The sequence below is a fragment of the Callionymus lyra genome, chromosome 7, assembly GCF_982586985.1.
Source record: "Callionymus lyra chromosome 7, fCalLyr1.hap1.1, whole genome shotgun sequence".
NCBI classification, from domain to species: Eukaryota; Metazoa; Chordata; class Actinopteri; order Syngnathiformes; family Callionymidae; genus Callionymus; species Callionymus lyra.
The window spans coordinates 21478604-21495604 of NC_141824.1; the positions used below are offsets into that span (position 1 = coordinate 21478604).

General features: G+C 47.2%; 2 protein-coding genes across 4 annotated transcripts; both read right to left on the reverse strand.

Moving 5' to 3' along the window:
- Window positions 1–19: 19 nt before the first annotated feature.
- Window positions 20–4114, reverse strand: LOC148075613 (coagulation factor VII). Of its 3 annotated transcripts, none has more exons than XM_087796480.1 (11): window positions 4039–4114; window positions 3649–3908; window positions 2441–2616; window positions 2353–2377; window positions 2183–2296; window positions 1988–2122; window positions 1571–1857; window positions 1386–1500; window positions 1108–1304; window positions 829–954; window positions 20–284 (listed from the first exon to the last, which is right to left on the reverse strand). In XM_087796480.1, the coding sequence occupies exons 2-11, from the start codon at window positions 3716–3718 to the stop codon at window positions 27–29; spliced, it is 1503 nt and encodes a 500-aa protein (XP_087652606.1). In that variant the 5' UTR covers window positions 3719–3908; window positions 4039–4114; the 3' UTR covers window positions 20–26. The 3 variants fall into 3 exon arrangements, with proteins under 3 accessions (XP_087652606.1, XP_087652608.1, XP_087652609.1); XM_087796482.1 differs by having other exon boundaries at window positions 3649–3900; window positions 4039–4068; XM_087796483.1 differs by having other exon boundaries at window positions 2000–2122; window positions 3649–4108.
- Window positions 4115–4165: 51 nt separating this feature from the next.
- On the reverse strand, window positions 4166–15419 carry dgkd (diacylglycerol kinase delta). Its single transcript, XM_087796478.1, has 31 exons — window positions 15315–15419; window positions 14827–15047; window positions 13796–13906; window positions 13650–13730; window positions 12350–12454; window positions 12155–12287; window positions 11975–12081; window positions 11732–11857; window positions 11566–11668; window positions 11338–11500; window positions 11162–11270; window positions 9700–9839; window positions 9570–9642; window positions 9386–9483; window positions 9222–9321; window positions 8850–9138; window positions 8647–8775; window positions 7900–8028; window positions 7735–7831; window positions 7557–7667; window positions 7373–7469; window positions 7012–7119; window positions 6817–6930; window positions 6606–6740; window positions 6394–6542; window positions 6214–6319; window positions 5362–5454; window positions 5180–5299; window positions 5010–5127; window positions 4814–4944; window positions 4166–4755 (listed from the first exon to the last, which is right to left on the reverse strand). Exons 2-31 carry the CDS (start codon window positions 14959–14961, stop codon window positions 4666–4668), a joined length of 3600 nt encoding a protein of 1199 aa, XP_087652604.1. The 5' UTR covers window positions 14962–15047; window positions 15315–15419; the 3' UTR covers window positions 4166–4665.
- Between the last annotated feature and the right edge of the window lie 1582 nt (window positions 15420–17001).

Genomic DNA, 17001 nt, shown 5'->3' on the forward strand with positions numbered 1-17001 from the left:
TTGTTGTCCCATTTAGCCAGGGTTAATCACATGACAGGAGTCTGGGGTGAAGGGTCACGTGGAGTCAGTGAGGTCATGGTGGTGGCCATCCAGCTGAGGAAGTGTTCCAGGCGCGCATAGACGCCAAACTTCCCCGTAGCGGCACACTTCTCCCCCCAGCTGACCAGGCCGGTCAAGAACCAGGTTCCTCTGTAGTTGACCATGAAGGGTCCTCCGCTGTCCCCTCTGCAGGAGTCCCGGCTGGCCTGCAGGTACCCGGCACAGAACATGTTGTCTGTGATCACCTGCAGGGGAACAAGGGCCATGAGTCACACCTGCAGTGAGACTTATGGTATCAGTGACATCAGGATATTGAAATATATATATAATTACATTTAAAATGTCAAATATTTTCAAAATGAATACAATTTAAAGAATTCTTTATTTTTAAATGTGTCAACTTTTAATTCATTATAAAATTGTTGGTATAATACTGCATAAGGCAATACTGCTTTGGAATCCACCATGACTTGAAGCACCAGTGCTTCTATGTCTTAACATACATTAAAACATTTTCTGGCACTATTATACCAACATTTTTCACGATTTTATAAGACTATGATTGGAAAAAGTATATAGAAAAATGAATGAAATTTTGAACTATTGGAATATTTTTGAAGAAAAACTTCACATTTTTAATTAAATTATTTAAAAAAAAGTAACATTTCAACGTAGAAATCACTGCATTTAATTATTCAAAAATGTAATGCAGTTCAACAAAAAAACAAACATTTGAAACTATGATGACACAGATATACTTCCATTGAGTCTCCTCCCTTCAGTCAGTACCTGCTCAGTTGACTTGCTGCAGTCCTGCTGACTGGCCACCGGGAGCACCACACGCCTCAAGAACCGAGAGGACCGGCTCATGTAGCTCGTAGACCCCCAACCAGTGACCACACCCCGAGTCCCGTCCTGCCACACACACACACACACACACACACACACACACACACACACACACACACACACACACACACACACACACACACACACATACATACACAGACACACAAGAGGATTTAACAAAAGAAAGCTGCAAATAATGTCCACTAAAGGGCTTCTCACCCTCAGCAGGTATTTGGACAGGTGAGGGTCAGGCAGACATGCAGGCAGGGTTGAGGGACTCCGGACCACTGGCTGAGCCAAGAGGATCAGAGCCACATCACTGTCGAAGGTGAAGGTGTGGAAGTGAGGATGCACTACCACCTTTTGGACACTGATGACCTGCTCGCCCGCATCAGGTCGACGCTTGTCATAGTCTCCTACACACACACACACACACACACCCACACACACATCAGTGTTCTCTCCTAGGACCCCCACTAACTAGCTGGAATAATCACCAATGGTCACATGATCTGCCTCCTCCTGGAAGCAGTGAGCAGCGGAGACAACCCAGCGGTCCGCCACTAACGTTCCTCCACAGAACCCGTATCCATCTGACCTGCGGATCAGAACCTGCATGGACCAAAGTCAGTCTCAGGACTAACAGCTGTAATCAGAATCCCCCCCCCTCAGGGGTCTTTACCTGCCATGGACTTCCTCCTCGCTTCTCCAGGTCTCCGCCCACAATACGAGGAGTGAAGTCCTCCCACTCGCTCTCGTTCCCACTCGGCCTTGAAACGTTCAATGGTCCTAGAGACACGTCTGTAAAGTTGACCTCTGTGATGTTGACCTCTGTGATGTTGACCTCTGTGATGTTGACCTCTGTGATGTTGACCTCTGGGAAGTCGACCTCTGTGGAGTCGAAGAGACCATCCAGTGAGCGTAATCTCTGCAGTGCTGCCACCTGTTGGCGGCCGCAGGGAAAAGCAACTGTGAAAGAGAAGTGAAGGATTCTACATCAGTGGTCTTGTGCTACACACACATTTACACACATACACACACACACACACACACACACACACACACACACACACACACACACACACACACACACACACACCTGTGGGCTCACATCGACGTCCATCTGCCTCAAGTTTGTAGCCCTCTGCACAGCCACACTGCACTCTGTCGCCCCCTGGAAGGTCTCTGCAGTACTGCATACATCCACCGTTCTTGTACGAACACTGCAGCGCATCTGCACAAAAAAAGAGTAACCATGACGACGTGCTAAAATCTTGGATAACATTATTCGTACCGGATTCACAGGTCCGGCCGTGGTACTGAGGAGGACACAGACACACAAAGTCTTCCCGCTCCAGAGTGCAAAACCCGCCGTTCTTGCATGGGTTGCTCCTGCATGGGTTGAGATCTGAAAGACATTCAAGTGAAGTGGCTCCACTCAGAAGTTCTGATGGTCCGACTTACTGGTGTACCGAAACCAGAACTCCAGCTGTGGGAGAAAGATGTTTCTGTGAAGACGAGAAAAAGGTGCTTGATCGCTCAAACAACGTACCGACTTCTCTGGCGTCCGAAAGATTTCGGCCGCCTCTTCCTGCGAGCACGTCTCCTCGTAACACTCCCTCTCCAGGTTGCCTGGCATCAGCTCTTCCAGGAGGAAGGAGTTAGCTCGTCGCCACCTGGTGGTGGATGTGCGAAGCATCTGCCCGGCATAGGATGGCCGTAGAAACACTAAGCAGAGAGGCTAGCATTAGAACAGCCCGGGGGCCACATGCGGCCCTTTGACTGTATTTATGCGGCCCTCGTAATGTCAAAGTAAGATCATGTATAAATGGTTCGAATGCATTAACTAATGTATTATGTATTTATTATTCATTTAGATTGCAACATAACACTCGTTTACTTTTTGTGTGTAATTTTTCGAGTATATATTAATCCCTCAAAATATTTTTTATAAATTAGTTGAAGCAATGTTTTGAAAATAAACTCATATATACTAGAATAAAATTGCAGTTTATTTAGCTTGATAAAAGTCACGGCCTAATGAGGAATGTCTTTTTTTGGGGGGGCGGCGATTTTTTTCGTCTTTCTTTTTGCTTGACGGCCCCTAATAAAAATCATAGAATTTAATGTCGCCCTTGAAGAATTATAATTGCCCACCCCTGCATTATAATGAGAGAAAGCATAAACAAAATGTGAGTGTGAGAGATTAGAATTAGCATGAACGCAGAGAGAAATTAGCATGTGGGTAGCGGGAGATTAGCGCTAGCATGTAGTGGTTAGCATTTGTGTGAACGGAGAAGTCTTAGCTCAGAGGTCAACGTTAGTATATGAAAAGTGAAAGATTAGCGTCAGTATTAAATGGAATTAAAAAAAAAAAGCGGAGTGATTATCTCTAGCGTATGAGAAGAGAGGGGTTATAGTTAGTGTAAAATGAAGTAAGGTAAGTGTTAGCATGTTAGCAGGGAGATGGTACCATGCTAGCACAAAGAGTTGAGCAATAGGACGAGAGTAGAGAGAAATTAGCACGTGAGCTCCGAGGTTAGCATTACAGTGAAACGGAATAGCATAGCATTAGCTTCTTAGCAGAGTCCAGAATAAGTTTAGAAAACTTCAGAAAGTAACAGACAAAATACAAAAAGTGAACAGAAATGACCAGAGATGTCTGTATGTTTGGATTCTCACCGTTTTATCAGACTCTTATAACAATTAGTTTTGTTCAAACGATACAGACTTCGTCGCAAACAACCTGTGAGTGTTTACCTGAAGACTCGGGGGCCACACATGAGAGCAGCAGGTGACACAATGTCCAGACCACCAGCCTGACATGCATTTTCGTTTCGCCGACTCCGATCCTGTCAAGGGGAGGAGCTCTGACGCGATCGACCCGATCAGTAGTTGACCTTTATTTCGTTAACAAAGCTCAGGGTCCACACAGTGACACTGATCGGAACCAGGAAACAATCCTTCTCCAGCCCAAAAGGTCCAATGCTTCCAAGGTTCTGAAGGACGAATCTGCAGGACTGACCATTACCCCAACAACAAACATCACATGACTACGTTCAAAGGTCCTGGGACATAAAACGGTGGAGGTCCAAATTGTAGAACAGCGAGGGTATCAGAACAATACGATCCACTCAGAACACAACGTACCTGGTCCAAGTCAAACTTGGCCGAGCTGAGCCCGAGAGAACTGTCCTCCAGAGTGGACGTTTAAGGGAAATGAAAGAGGCGAGTGTGGACCAGCTGTCAATAACTCATCACACAGAAACACATCAGCTGAAGTTGACAAACCAACTTTATTGATCCTCTGAACACTTTGACCTGCAGGGGGCGTGGCTGAGCAGACGTAAGGCACAAGAGCAGCAGAAGCTGAAACCACCTCAGACGGACCTCAAGCCCCGAATGAAACCAGAACTGCACAGAACCCTGTGATGACCAGAGAATTTAAAAAAACGTCTAACCAGTCGTGTTGATAAAAACAACTTTTAAAATCTAAAATATTTAGTCGATAAAGTTCGTTGATGAAGCAGCCGAGGTGATGATGTCATCACACAGCTCTTCTACCTAGGGGGGTCACGTGAGTGAGCGCTAGGTCGACTCGAGGCACACGTGGGTCATGTGATAGGTGAGTCAGAGCCGGACCCCTGGAAGTGATGTCTTCCAGCTGGAAGGTTCTACTCGGGCGAGGTGTGGAGCAAGCAGGCAGTGGTTGCTAGGAGACCAGAGTGGAACGACGTCGACCTTTCCTTGGCACGGAGGGAGACGTCGAAGACGTGGTCAGGCCTCGCTGGCGCTGCTGTTCCTGGTCAGCTCCCTGATGCCCTGAAGGATCCTCTTCATGTGGCCCACCTTCGTCACGCCGAGGTCCTGACACATAAGAAACAGTCAAACCTCCTCCTCCACTGGAGCATCAGGTGTGTTGTACCTTAAGATCCCTCCTCTCTAGATGAAGAAGCTCTGCACCCTGAACATCATGTCCGGTGAAAATGTCTTTGTATTCCGTGAGACACAGGAAATCCAGCCATGCTCCGACCTCCTCCGTGCCCCACTGGTGGACTAAAAGTAGGATGTGAACAAAACAGCACCACCTGCTGGTAATTGCCGAGTAAGGCAGGCGTTACCTGGCAGGGACAGCGCCGCACACGCCTCCTTGTTCTTGTTCAGTTTGTCCTTCTTGAACTTGGGAACCAGACGGAACTTCCCACTGCGACTGCGTTTGGAGAAGTCGTTCAGGTGACCCTGTGGGAGAGACGGTGAGACAAAAACCATGAGGTTCCACTTGCTGACCTACCTCGTGATCCAGCAGGTCCACGACTGAACTCAGCCAGGGGACGTCGGCGAGCCTGGGGAGCAGCTGCACGACCGAACCCAACGCCACGTTGAGCTGGTCCTGCTGAGGTGGGTCCAACATCTGCAACAACACAAACAGATGTTACCGTCTTCACAATAATCCCTTTTGTCTCCGACCAGTACCATGGACATCTTTCCAGCCAACAGCAGCTCCGTCTCACTCAGCAGGGCCTTGACGTTCTCCACCAGGTGGAGCACCACGCTGCGGTTCAGCACCTGGAAACACCAGGACTTGGTTAGGACCTACCACTGACTGAAACTATGGTTAAGTAGATCAGTGCCATCAGAATATTGAATGGTTGAAATTCAAATGAGGAAACTTCCTGTTTCCTTCCATTACATTTTCTTAAGCATTGAATTATTTTTTTCATTATTAAATGTAAGCATTTTTTAAATTAAAGGATTAGTCTTTATTGATAAGTTCAACTCAATCATTTCTGTATATATTTTTTTCAAATAATTTAATTTAAAAATATTTTCCATTTAAAATAATTAAAAAATACATTTTCTAAATTCAATATTCATTTATTCATAACCCTTTGAATTCAATATAAAAATGTTGGTAAATGAGTGTCACAATTTGTATATTCCATTTTAAGGCTAAAATAAAATATATTTATTGAAATTAGAATATCATACTGGAATTTTAAAAAGCCAATATTTTCACATACAATCTTTAAAAAAAAAGAAAATAGTCTGAAAATAGTCTGAAAATGATATTAAAAAAAAAATACATTTTAAATATCAAAATTTGAAATGTGAAATTCAACCATTCAATATTCCGATGTCACTGGTTAATTAACTTGAACGCTGGCGCGACTTGCTGCCGCTGCTCGCCGGTAAACTCGGCAAAACACTATAGTTTACAACTAAACAAACTTCTTTTAACTTTTTAACACGAGTACAAACTTGCTGCTGCCGCTCGCCGGCAAAAACGCTGAAGTTTACAAACTATGAAACAAGAGGGATTCGTACCCCTGAGTCCTCTGCGTACACCACGTCCATGGCCTTGGAGCTGGCGTTGACGACGTGGGCCAGTTCCTGCTCCATGTGGTGGTGCGACTGGGCCACGTCCCGGATACTGAGCCCAACAGAGTTTCTTTAGGTTAGCAGACAGGAAGAGGCGGGGCTACAGAGAGAGAGAGAAACACTCACCTGTGAATGAGTGTTCCTGCTGCCAGCGCAAACTCTCGGACTAGCGTCGCGTCCTCCTCAGAGACCACCTCCAGCTGGGGGCTCAGAGTGGACTGAAGGAACTCGCACTTCTGCTTGTCCTCCCAAGACTTGAGGGTGCTCTCGAAAGCCTGCAGCACGATCAACACTCAGGTCAACACAGGTTCGACACAAAGGTCAGCTGCTCAACTCACTCTGTCCCGCGTGAGAGTCTGAGTCCGGTTCTTGTGGATGATCTTGATGTAGCCGGGTGGTTGGACCCAGGCCTCGCCGTCCACCTGCACCGGAACTCCCTCGTCCCCGAGGATAGTGATCTTCACGGTGCGACACTGAGACAGAGAATGGTGAGCGTCACAGGTAGACCATTAGACAGGAGCGCACACACACACACACACACACACACACCTGTGCGATCCGGTGGTGCTGGAGTTTGATGACCCGGGACACGGCCATCTGCATGCTTCCGAACACGGCCACGACCTCCAGGATTTTGTCGTCGAAGGACGGCGCGGAGAAAGTCTGAATGACACATCAACAGTGGGTGAGCACGAGGGGAAAACCGGCGCCCCCTGGTGAGGAAGGAGTGAGCAAAACGCTTACGTCGTCCTCTTTGGTTCCGCCCCAGAAGTTGGTCCCACCCGCGTAGCTCGGAATGTTCAAGACCGCGATGCCCTGAAGGCTCGGCAGGGGGATCAGCCGCCCGTCACACTGCACGAATACACAAAAACACGCATTTATTATTATTATTATTATTATTATTATAAACACAATGGGTATAAGAAAGCGACTTCTTCATGAGTCATGTGGTCTGTAAATTCTGAGTCAAGTACTCGCCAATACTACAAATATATTCCTACTCTATCTTTATTGTGATATGACTCGTATCACCAGATTCTTGCCAATACACACCCCAATAAATCACACACACATCACTAAAGCACAAGTAAAGTTGAGACCAGACCTCCAGCAGAACCCGTTGCTCCAGGTTCTTGTAGGTTCTATGCAGCAGTTCTTTGGTGCCGAGGACTCCGTACCACATCATGTTCTTGGTCCTGCTCCTGTTGCACAATAATGGGTCCAGTTGAGCCTCTGGAGGCAGGTGTGTGTGTGTGTGTATGTGTGCATATATGTGTGTGTATGTATACCTGCACTTCTCTGGATGCTCGTCCCTCTTGTTGTTGAAGTCCAAAGAGATCTTTGCGTCCAGACCGATTCCAAAGTAGTTGTTCATGACACACTTCTCAGTATAGCAGTCCCTGATACACACACATGCACACGCCTTCATGTCACAAACACAGTATGGTTGCTAAGTCAACCACTTACATGTTATCAGGGTCACAGCTGAAGGGGTCCGCGTTGACCAAGAGACGACTGATGACGGAAGTCGTGGAGAGAGAACCGGAGAGACCTGCTCGGAGAGCTGCCCGCACACAAACACACAGCGTGAGTGTGTGAGCGTGTTCTTGTGAAAGTGTGCGTCTTACTTACCTGGGTAGAGAATCTTTGTGTTCAGCATCGGCATGTTTTCCCGACTTCCCGGCTGAACAGGAAGTGATGCACAGTTGCCCAGAGACAGACTGCCTTTACTGATCAGCTTCTCACATGCAGACTTACAAACTAAAAGACACAAGAAAACCTCTGTGAGTGTGTGTCTATAGGTGTGTGTGTGTGTGTGTGTGTGTGTGTCTATAGGTGTGTGTGTGTGTGTGTGTGTCTATAGGTGTGTGTGTGTGTGTGTGTGTGTGTGTGTGTGTCTATAGGTGCGTGTGTGTGTGTGTGTGTCTATAGGTGTGTGTGTGTGTGTGTGTGTCTATAGGTGTGTGTGTGTGTGTGTGTGTGTGTGTGTGTGTGTGTGTGTGTGTGTGTGTGTGTGTGTGTGTGTGTGTGTGTGTGTGTGTAGGTATGCATTTGTGTGTCAGAATAATTGTGTTAGTGTGAATTTCATCATTGTGAATGTAGGGTTCAATGTTGTTGTTTATTTTCTTGACATCCCTCTCAATCTCTTATTTTGAAATGTTCAGTTCAGGAACCCAAGTGTGCAATAACAAAGTTAATTCAGTGAAAATACTACCTTATTTTAAAACAAAACACCATTCATGCAGTTTTAATCAACAAAATAGTTGTTATATTTCTCAGTCATTTGTTTAGCTGTGACACTGTATCATTTTTTTTATACATCCTCTTATTATAACTTAAAAATATCAATATTCAACCATCGCCAGAGACATTACTGACCTTGTGTCTGTCTGCTGCTCTGGTCTGAGATCTGCGTCGTCTTGTTCTCTTCGTCCTCCTCTTCCTCGGCCCCGCCGTGACCCGGACAGAAGACCTGCTGCTGCGTCTGTGCGTTCTGCTCGTCCACCGCTGCCACACACACACACACACACACCATTGAAGAGTGGCCGGTCAGCGAGCGTCGGGACAGGAAGTGACATCACCTCTCTCGGTGTGCTCGATGATCTGGCGTATGGCTTTCTTCAGGCTGTTGGCTCGCAGCATCAGCTGCTCCCGCGGCCTGAAGATGTTGGGCCGTGGCGAGCATGGGGTTGGGGGGAGAGGGTGGGGGGTAGGAGGGGGCGGAGTCAGCGCGACAACCCCGTCGACTTCCTCCTGCTCCTCCGCTATGGTGGGGGGCGGAGCCTGAGGCGGGGGGGCGGCGGTGGAGGCCCGAGACTCCTCGTTCAGAGTTCTGAGCAGAGAGTCCAGTTTCTCCTTCAGGACAGAGCACTAGTAAAAAAAACACACCACACATATTTATAAACACACTTATATTAAATACATATGTGTGTGTGTACGTGCGCGTGTGTCACCTTCGTTGCCATGGCCTCGGACTCGACCGAGCTCTCGGTGTTCTTCTCGTACGCTTTCCCGACACGAGCAACAAAGTCCTTCACCGTCTCACACAAGACCCTGAGAATACACACACACACACTTAGAGAGGGCTGTACGGGTTGCCATGACAACACAGTCATACCTGGCGGAGGAGATGACCACGGCGTGCTGGTCCGAAGTGAGAATCTTGGTCAGGTGAGCTGCCACCGAGTCCTCGTAGGTGAGGATCTGCTGCTGCACCTGAACACACACGTGTGTTACGTTCACGTTTGTGTATATACGTTGGGGATTGTGTGTGTGTGGAAGTGGAGGGGGGGGTCCTTCACCTCAGAGTGGTCTTCCTCTTGCGCTGTGGAGTGTTTCCGGGGAAACTTGGTCTCGTACACCATGATGCTCCACCTGCACAGAGATCAGGTGAGACGTGTTCCAGATGTTCCAGACCTCCGTCCACCTCACCTGTCCAACATCTTGGTGCTGGCCCGCTCCAGCTTCTCCAGAATCTGAGGCAGCTGGGCGTCGTCGTCGCAGGCCGAGCCCCAGCCCAGGACCCGAGCCAGGTCGTTACCAGTACCCAGTGGGAGAACCCCGAGCTGACACTGGGACCAGAACATGCATCAGTTTGAGCTTGTTGTATACAGCATGTCTTTTTTTTCTTTGATCCATGTTATTTATCTTTATCTTTAGACTTAGATTGTATCATCTTGATCTTACTCTTTATTTCTCTTTGTTCTTGTTCTTATTTTGATTATTTTTTATGAAAAATTGCTGTATTTGCTGTGGATAATTTGGAAAAAAAACAATTTCCTGAATGAGACCTCCTGAGGGATCAATAAAGTTCTACCTAACCCTAACCTAATGTGCGCATGCATGTTAAAAATGTGTATGTTTATGCCATATATCTATCTATCTATCTATCTCATGGCTGTGTTTTATATATATATATATATATATATATATATATATAAATAAAAGACAAATCTGCAATTTGAATCTCCACCGACATTAGACCCACCCTAAGCATTTTTTCCCTTTTTTAGCTGCAACTTAGAAGACGGCAGGAAGTTGTTTATTTTTAAACAAACCAACAACCGCTCAAGTCCCGGTAGAGTCATCAGTCGTGTTGCTATGAACTCTCAAGAAGGAAGGATGCGAGTTACTAGGGGGGGAAACTTTGGGTGAGAGAATCCGGCGGCTCAGTTACCGTGGCAACAGAGCGCAGCGGTTAACTAGCAGTTTAGTCTTCTCAGTGTCATCAAGTTTATGAACCAAATGTGGTCTGCAGACAGAAGTGGTGACATGTGCTGTGTCTCAAATCGCATACTAGTGTACTCAAAGTTAGTATTTTTAGTGCGTAAGTGCGTCTCAATTCTTAGTATGCGAAATTGAGTGCGCCATTCTCACTAAATTGGCGTACTAACACGCCCACAAAACTGAGTATGGTTCGATGGACACTAACCACCCTCAACGGCCGCCATCTTAGTGAACGGAAGTTACGTCATATATATATATATATATATATATTTATATATTCATATACTTACAGGTGCATTTTCAGCAGCAGTAGAAGGATGACACGTCTTCGTTGCTGATACCAGCTTAAATAACTCGCAAATATTTCGAACTTATATTTCGTACTTGCAAAACCTGCTGCCAGCAGGTGGCGATAGTGTTCCTACAGCTGGTTGAAACCATCGTTAAATAGTAGTAGAAGAAGAAGCTGTCGCTTCATTTCCTGTTAGTGTGTAGCAGTAGTGTTTGATTTGAGACATACTATCTGTTGAGAATTTGCGTACTAGTAAGTATGTACACTATCCTGATGCATACTAACTTCTAGTATACTAAGAGAAGTATGCGATTTGAGACACAGCACTGGTCTACGGCGAATGTGAAGAGACGACCGAGGGCGAGTGGGGGTCACCTGCTTGTGCAGCGTCAGAGCGTCGATCTCAGACAGCACCCAACCCACGCTGCCGTCTCCTCCGCACACCAGAATCCTGAAGGTGTCGAACCTCTGGAACAGACGCAGACTGAAAAGACAAGAGGCTTGTCAGCAGGGGGGGGGGGTGTCGGAGGTCACTATGGGTTGGGTCTCACCCGAGGTGGGGGCCTCCGTTCATCAGGTCGAACACCTGCGCCGGGTTCAGCAGCTGCTTGAAGCGCCGCAGGAACTTCACGCCCTGGTTGTCTCCGCTCTTGGAGTTGACGAAGACCAGCAGAGGACTGGTGCAGGACGGAGGACAGGACGCCTTCCAGAACCCTGAAGACAGACGTGTGCATATATAAACACACGGTTCAAATGTGTCGTGTTAACGTGACGCTCACCGTCCGAGTCGATGCTGTTGAGCGCCGTGGGGGGGATGACCGACACCTTGCACTGACCAAGAGGACACCTGGACGACACCTGGTCTCGGCAGCTGGAGTGGACCTGAAGGGGAGACGGAGAAGTCTCAGGGGCGCTACCTTGAGCCGGATCAGGAAGTCGGCTCACCATGACTTTACACCACAGACACCTCAGGTCCTGCAGCCGCAGAACGCTGCCGCACGTGCGCTCGCACACGCCGCACTTGGCCGACACCGGCAGGTTCCCCTCCAGCCACTGGTGAGGCATGGACACCTGCGGGGGGGTCGGACCATCAGTGTGTGTGTGTGTGTGTGTGTGTGTGTGTGTGTGTGTGTGTGTGTGTGTGTGTGTGTGTGTGTGTGTGTTTGTGTGTGTGTGTGCGATACTCACTCCGTCCTCGTCCTCGATGATGTCTCTTCCGACAGATGCCAGCGTCGTCCACTTACAGTTGTTCGTCGCTCGAACCGCACAACGTTTGTGCGCCTTAAACTTGCACACTGAGCGCGACACACACACACACACACACACCTGTCAGAAATGTTGTCTCAGGTGAGTGACATCATCACCCACCTTCGCAGGACAGGCCGTGTGACGTGACTCCAGACAGAGCCTCCCTGCAGACGTTGCAGTAAGTGGGTCGGGCGTGAGAACAGGCGTACCAGTTGTGCATCCCGCTGAAGTGGTCCATGCTGTACTGGGTGGACTGGGAAAAGACCACATGGAGGTCAGCACCACATCCGGGAACGTCAGGACTCCACGGCTCACCTCATAGTTCTGGCGGTTCTGGACACTACGCAGTGCCGCGATCCACTCCTCCATCTCCTTCCTGTTGTCCGAGCACAGGATCAGCCGTCGGCAGGGTGTGATCACCTGATCGAAACACATGGTTGAGTCAGGAGAGATGATCCAATAACCCGCTAGTTACTAGATACTTAGACTAGCCACATAGCTAACTATGCAACAACTATATAACGAAACATTTTGGATAGTTTACACAATATGGTAATTTATTCTTTTTTTTGTTTTTCATTTTGAAATTTTGTTGATAGTGACAAGAACAACAGACGGACACACAAACAGACAGAAGGGCATACGAACAAACAGACGGATGGATAAAGAGAAAGACAAACAGACACAACATACAGATCGACACAGAAGCAGATGGACACATAAAAAGACAGAAGGACATGCAAAAAGACGGACACACAAATGGATAGACGGACACAAAAACAAATAGAAAGATACACAGACACACAAACAGATACACGGACACAAAAACTAAAAGACAGACACACAAACTGACAGACGGACACACAAACGAAACGACAGACACACAAACAGATAGATGGAAACACAAACGAAGACAGATACACAGACAAACAGACGGACACACAAACAGATAGATGGACACACAAACAAATAGATGGACACACAAACGAAAAGACAGACACACAAACAGATAGATGGACACACAAACGAATAGAAAGACGGACACACAAACTAATAGACAGACATGCAAACAGAACAGACCGACACACAAACAGAACAGACCGACACACAAACAGAACAGACGGACACACAAACGAAACGACAGACACAAACGAAAAGAGACGGACATACAAACAGACAGACGGACACACAAACAGACAGACGGACACACAAAACGAAAAGACAGACACACAAACAGACAGACAGACAGACAGACACACACACAAACTGACAGGCGGACACACAAACAGACAGACGGACACACAAAACGAAAAGACAGACAAATAATCTGACAGACGGACACACAAACAGACAGACGGACACACATAACGAAAAGACAGACACACAAACAGACAGACGGACACACAAAACGAAAAGACAGACAAATAATCTGACAGACGGACACACAAACAGATAGATGGACCCACAAAACGCATAGACGGACACACAAAACGAATAGACAGACAGAGACACAGACAAACTGACAGACGGACACACAAAACGAATGGACAGACACACAAACAGACAGAGAGACGGACAGACAGACACACAAACAAATAGACACCTCCACACTCACCGTGAAGCTGTTGTTGAAGTTCTTGGTGCTGGACTCGGCGACGCTGGCGTCCGTCAGGTCCACCTCGTCGAAGATGATGGACTGCAGGACACACACACACACACTTGAGCTCTTGACCTTCCCTCACCTGTGCAGCCGTGCCTCACCTTGGACGTCTGGGCGTAGTAGAGCGTCCGTCCTCGCAGCTTGAAGTACCGTCTCTTCCAGCGCTGGAAGGAGTTGGTCTGTTTGAGCAGGATCCCCTCCTTCAGCACCGTCTGGACACAACACCACACCGGTCAGCACCCTTGGCCCCGGTCAGCTCCACTGACACACACACTCGGGTCGTGCAAAAACCCAGCAGGTCCTGACACACCCTGGCGAGCTTCTTGAGAACCTCCTGCAGGAGGTCCATGTGAGGGTCTCATGACTAGACTCCACAAAAGAAGCTTTCATACTTCGGGTGGCGCACGCGCACTCAGCCGGAACGTGAAAGTTGTCAGAACCCATTCTGGGGAGACTATTCAGAACCGAGTCCACGGAGACAGCATAAGTTAAAATGTGACAGATCGTTCATGGCAGGACCGTTTCAATTCGCCCCGGCAACGATCCGAACCGGAACCACCGATGTGTGAACGATGGCGAGGCCAAGAGAAGGGACTGGGCCGGCGGGTCACCGGGTCCGGGGCCTGAACCCCCCTACGGCTAATGTTAGCCACATTAGCACTCTGAGGTTCTGGACAAATTCGAGGAACCTGTTTTTTGGGTTCGGAAACTCTTGTGCTACTTTAAACACTTCGTCGGTGCTTGACTTCGGGGGCTGCAGCGACCCCTCCGGTGTCGTCGAGACCATCGGTCCGTCCTTATGTCGGAACCGGACTGAAACCGAAAGGATGCTCAACGACTGGGCCAACATCACTTAGAGAACATTGAGCAAGTTGTGGTGATAGAACCGGAGTAGTACGCGTTTCGATTCAGGACCAGAAACTCGAACTGGACCGTCTTGGCTCGGAGGCGGTACCAGTGGACTTTGTAAACACAAGACTTTGCTTATCAACCGGATTACGGAATGGATATTTGCCGTCGAACCGGATCCGTGAAAGTGTGAATACGTAAAGCAGGGAAGAGATCCAGACGGAAGGTCTCGGAACCGGGAGCTCTCCGCTCCCCCTCCCCCTCCGAATATAACGGTTCCTACCTGGCTGCGGATCTGACCGGAAGTGGAGACTTTCCGAATGAGTTTCTGCGGAGTTCCCGGCTCCTGCTCCGGTTCGCTATCCGACGACTCGTCTGGACACCGGGCAGCAGCCGAGCCCGGTTCTGGTTCCGCCATTAGACCACCCGGTAGGACCAGGGACGGAACGCCCCCCAGCGGCGGAGCCTCAGCAGCGCAGCGAAGCAAAGTGCGAGTGGCGACATCTGGTGGTCAGAATGAGTCGTCACAACAACAATGACTAAAAGAACCCGCGGGCTGGTAGAAAGCGCCAGCAGTTTTAATCGAACCACATGGTGCCTTTATATATGTATTTATTTAATGGATCATTTTAATCATCTTCATGAATTACTGGACAAATATGAAGTTATTAATCTCCCTCCTAATGTGGCCATGAGCAGATTAATTAACAGTTAATGAACATTAACTAAATAATGCTAAATTAGAGTATTAGTGTTTAGACTCATCTTTACCTTCTAAAATCCACACAGCATCATGAAATCTACTTCAGCTTCCACGGATGTCTCTCGCACCTCCTGAAATCTAAGGCTTAATATATTTAGGAAATGGAGTGTGTTTTCAATCTAAGGGGTTTATAGGTAGGTAGATCTTTATTGTTTTTCAAATTAGACACAGCAATAAAGATGATTATTCATAAAAATAAGAACAAGAACAAAGAGAAATAAAAAGAAAGAACAAGATGACACAATCAAAGTCTAAAGATAAAGAACATAAATCAAAGACAAAGGATACAAAGACTAACATAGAATAGAACATCATGATACTTTCACTCCAGCACTCCTGCAGATGTTAAATGATCGAAGCCTTCTCAGAAAGTACAGTCTGTTCTGAACTTTCTTATACACATGGTTTGTGTTGCAGGACCAGTTTACTGTCCAGCCACACACCGAGGTACTTATAGTTATGAACTATCTCCACCTCGTCGCCTCTGATGGACACTGGACGTGGCTTTGTCCTGGACCTCCCGAAGTCCAAGACCAGCTCCTTGGTCTTTGAGGTGTTCAGCTGCAAGTGGTTCCTCTCACTCCAGTCCACAAAGTCACGTATCAGACTCCTGTACTCGTCCTCGCTGTTGTCCTTGATGCATCAAACAATGGCAGTGTCGTCAATAACTTCTGGACGAGACTCCACTCGGAGTTGTAGCAGAAGTCTGAAATATATATGGTGAACAAGAGAGGGGCCAGTACTGTCCCCTGAGGTGCTACTGTACCAGGGTCCACATGCATCTGTGTCAGTTTGTCCTGCAGCAGAATGGGCTGGATGGTGTTGAAGGCACTAGAAAAGTCCAGGAACAGGATCCTTACTGATTCGCTTCCTTTATCCAGGTGGGAGTAGGTCCGATGCAGGAAGTGAAGGATCTTCTACACCAACTGCTGGCCGGTAGGCAAACTGCAGGGGGTCTTGCGCGTGCTGGACTTGTGGCCTGAGATGTTTGAGGACCAGCCGCTCCAGTGTCTTCATCAGCTGCGAAATCAGTGCCAGTCAGTCAGTCAGTCATTATATTATATAGGTGCTGCCCACGTCTAGAAAAAAACTCTCTGGTAAGAGTTTTGAGAAAACCTGTTGCTGGGATGCTCACTCCTCATCACTGTTAAAATCATCATTTTATATCAATGTAAGTTTGCTGGGTCAAAAATACAGTTTATATTTAGATATATAGTTAATCATATACATATTTATTTGTACATTTTCTAGTGTTTTTATTTTTTATTTTAAATAAAGTCATGTAAATATGTTTTTTTGAAATAAAAAAAGACTGTATAAGTGTTGTTGAATGTATTTAATAAAGTAACTTTGAAGGAAAATTCAGTATTCATATCGCATTTTCCACAGTGTGTTGAGTACAGATAACAATCAAATCATTAAATGATCAGTTCTGTTCAGTAAAGCATTATTTTGTTGTTGTTTCTGGAAATATATTTATAAACGTGTTAGTTTTACAATAGAGTAAACATGTGTGAGTGTCTGTGTGATGGATGGGCAGAAATACGGGTCAGAACTGGGGCGTTGTTGTGGTCTGAGGGTTGAGTTTCACCAGTGAAAGTTGAACACATGTGACCCATTCTACCAGCTTTGACCTGATCCAGTCCCAAAGGAACCACAGAAACCAGATCCACAAAGCTGTACCAGCACAGCCTC